The 2,978-nt window shown below is 30.7% G+C and overlaps 1 protein-coding gene across 1 annotated transcript in view; it reads left to right on the forward strand.

Annotated features, from left to right (window-relative positions):
- Positions 1–2,972, forward strand: part of LOC106471566 (transmembrane protein 53-like) — a 10,724-nt gene extending 7,752 nt beyond the window's left edge. The window contains exon 3 of the mRNA XM_013932170.2: positions 517–2,972. Within this exon, the coding sequence (XP_013787624.1) occupies positions 517–1,005 (489 nt within the window). The 3' untranslated portion in view covers positions 1,006–2,972. The remainder of the gene's footprint in view (positions 1–516) is intronic.
- The last annotated feature ends 6 nt before the right edge of the window (positions 2,973–2,978 follow it).

The raw sequence follows: 2,978 nt of genomic DNA on the forward strand, positions 1-2,978 counted from the left end.
GGTATATATAAGATGGTCACAACGTGAGGGACAGTGTGTAGGTAGTGAGTAATTGAACTGCAGTCAGAAAGTATTGTTCAAGTTCAGCACGTTCGTTGTTATAGCGTTTGTTATAGCGCGACTGTTGAAATTAAGTGTATCGTAAAGTTGTATTCGGAAAGAATAAACCAGTTTTATTAAGAAAGGACTTGTGTCGCTAAAGTTTCGTCGGAACGAATTTACGGAAAATTAACTAACGACTGGAGGCGTAACAATGTAAACTATTAATAGTGTACCTGAAACTATACTGTTTTCTGTTGTAGGTCCAGAGATGTATTTATGATGTAATGTATATATATAAACTATTAATAATGTACCTGCAGGTCCAGGGATGTATTTATAATGTAATGTATATAAACTATTAATAGTTTACCTGAAACTATACTGTTTTCTGTTGTAGGTCCAGGGATGTATTTATAATGTAATGTATATAAACTATTAATAGTTTACCTGAAACTATACTGTTTTCTGTTGTAGGTCCAGGGATGTATTTATGATAGTGCTCCAGCCAAATTGTCTTTCTTTGGAATTGCAAAAAGCATTATTTCTGTGACACCAGGAAATATTTTTTACAAGTACTTCATCAGTTTCTTTAGCACATTGTTTATGTACATGTATTCCTGTGCTTTATCAGTTTGGTTGGGTCAGAAGATCCTTGATAAACAACCATATCATTATAATCGTGTTTGGGATAACCTTATCGATGAGCCAGGCAAGCATCCACAGTTGTTTCTCTTTTCCAAAGCTGACGATTTGTGCCCTTATAAGACGATTGAAGACTTCATCCAGTGGCGAAAAAAGCATGGAGTTGATGTGACTTCCGTGTTATGGGAAGATTCAAAGCATGTCCGGCATCTAGAAGAGCATGAGGAAGACTACACCAGTCATATTGTGAACTTTTTAGAGCACTGCTTGTCTCATCAGAGAGAAATGTGCATTGAAAAAAAAGCAGATGAAGATGATTAAGTTTAAACGGCCATTTAGCTGATTCATTTCTGTTTGATGTTTCTTGAATTACATCCTGTTTGTAATAAAACAGTTCATGGTTGTGAGAGAATGTGTGTATTTCCCTCAGAATGTGAATTACTAGTCCAGGTTTTTACAGGTTTATTTTCCAAAAATACTTGTATAAAACCATTTTTTGGTGGTATAATCACTCGTGAAGTTTTGTAATCATACATCTCAATGAACTTTATTATTTCTTTTAAGTTATCCGAGTTTTTTTCTCATACAGTACTATTTCCATGATTACTGATCTTGCTACAAAGTAAAACATTAATCTTTCACAGTTGTATAAAATTCTATCACTTGGATTTTTGTGTTTATAGGATAGTGTATGAAAACTAATTATACAATGTTTATTTTTAGGTACACTTGCAATGTTTCAAATAGTTGTAGACGAGTACTTAACCATTTATGTTTTTCCCTTTTCATTAATATTTTTCTAATTTCATAAAGATTCTGTTATGTACGTGATATTTTGAACATTTTCAAATGTGCAAGCATTTGTACTTGTTATATATTGACAGAACTAAGTTTGCTGTATATTTACAATGTGATTAATGTATTTAAGAATCTCATTGATGTTGTGTTTAAACTATGGTCTATACTTTGTGTAGAATTGGCAAAGCATCGAAGCTTGCTTGTCATTTGTTTAGTTTAAGAATTCCAAAAGGGTGCACAATTCAATTTTTGCAAGATAATTGCATTATTAACTTAAGTGTTGTTTTTTAATTGTATATGATTATTTGCTAATGTTTCAAATCTAAAGATAAAAGAAATAGAAGCAGAGCTTGAAATTAACAGTGACTAGCTGAGTAAAAGATTGTAATTTTTAGTGTTTAGCCAACGGCCAACAAGTAACATTGGCATTTTTTGCCAGTTGATAATACAGGTATGATTATGAATAGTCAGACAATTTGTCAGTATTTATAACAGTTATTTAAAAAATGAAAAACTTTCATTAATGGGGGGGGGGCACACTATGATAATAATTTTCTATTAGTTTTGTTGAGTAACATGCTCATGCATTTTTCAAGTTGAATATAAAGTAAAAACAGTGCATTCAAGCAGTGTTTCAGCTTATTCTTTATTATATCCTTTTCTTCTTTTCTTATTAGGAAATTTATTTTTACAAACATATATCTAAAATGTGAAATATAAAATGTAACATTTCCTGGAAATTTATGTCAACTGCTTAGTTATATATATGTTAAGGACATGCAACTAATAAATCAACTGTTTAACTTTTTTTCCTCTAATTTGTTTTTGCCAGCATTGCTGGAATGTTTAAGTAATGTTTGAAGTGTCTGACAAACATTTGTCTGGGGTCAAAAATGTTACTTTCAAGCTCTGAGAAGAATGTGTAACAAAATGTCTAGTTTGTTGATGCATTTGGATACACAAATTAACTTAAAGCTATTATAGAGAAAAATGTGAGCAAAGTATCAATACAGTTATCAAAGAACTTCCTATACGTATGTAAGATGGTAAAAAATACCAAATGTTCATGTGCTTTTATATTGATAGTTGCATTATTTTAACAGTACCTATATTTTATCTATTCCATCTTAATTATCCTTATTAGTTCTTTGATATAACAGAAAATAAACTAGATGTTACCTGTTAACTTACAGATCAAAATGTTAAAAAGCTGAACATTTACTTCGTTGAAAGTTCATAAAAACCATCAGAACCATTTGTTGTGAAAAAGAAAAACTGAATGAAATGCTAAATATTTGATTAAACAAGCACAACTCTAAACAATCAATATTTTTTGGATTGTACATAGTTTTACTTTGAAATACAATTAAAACAAGGTGCCACTGAAGTGTTAAGATTCATTTGGAACCACCCTGTCTTTATGTTTAAAAACAAACAGAGCAATATGTATGTAAACAGTGTTATAAGGTTTGTGTTGTTACTTTATGAATTGGAAC

The sequence above is a fragment of the Limulus polyphemus genome, unplaced genomic scaffold, assembly GCF_000517525.1.
Source record: "Limulus polyphemus unplaced genomic scaffold, Limulus_polyphemus-2.1.2 Scaffold4703, whole genome shotgun sequence".
In the NCBI taxonomy this organism is placed as follows: domain Eukaryota; kingdom Metazoa; phylum Arthropoda; class Merostomata; order Xiphosura; family Limulidae; genus Limulus; species Limulus polyphemus.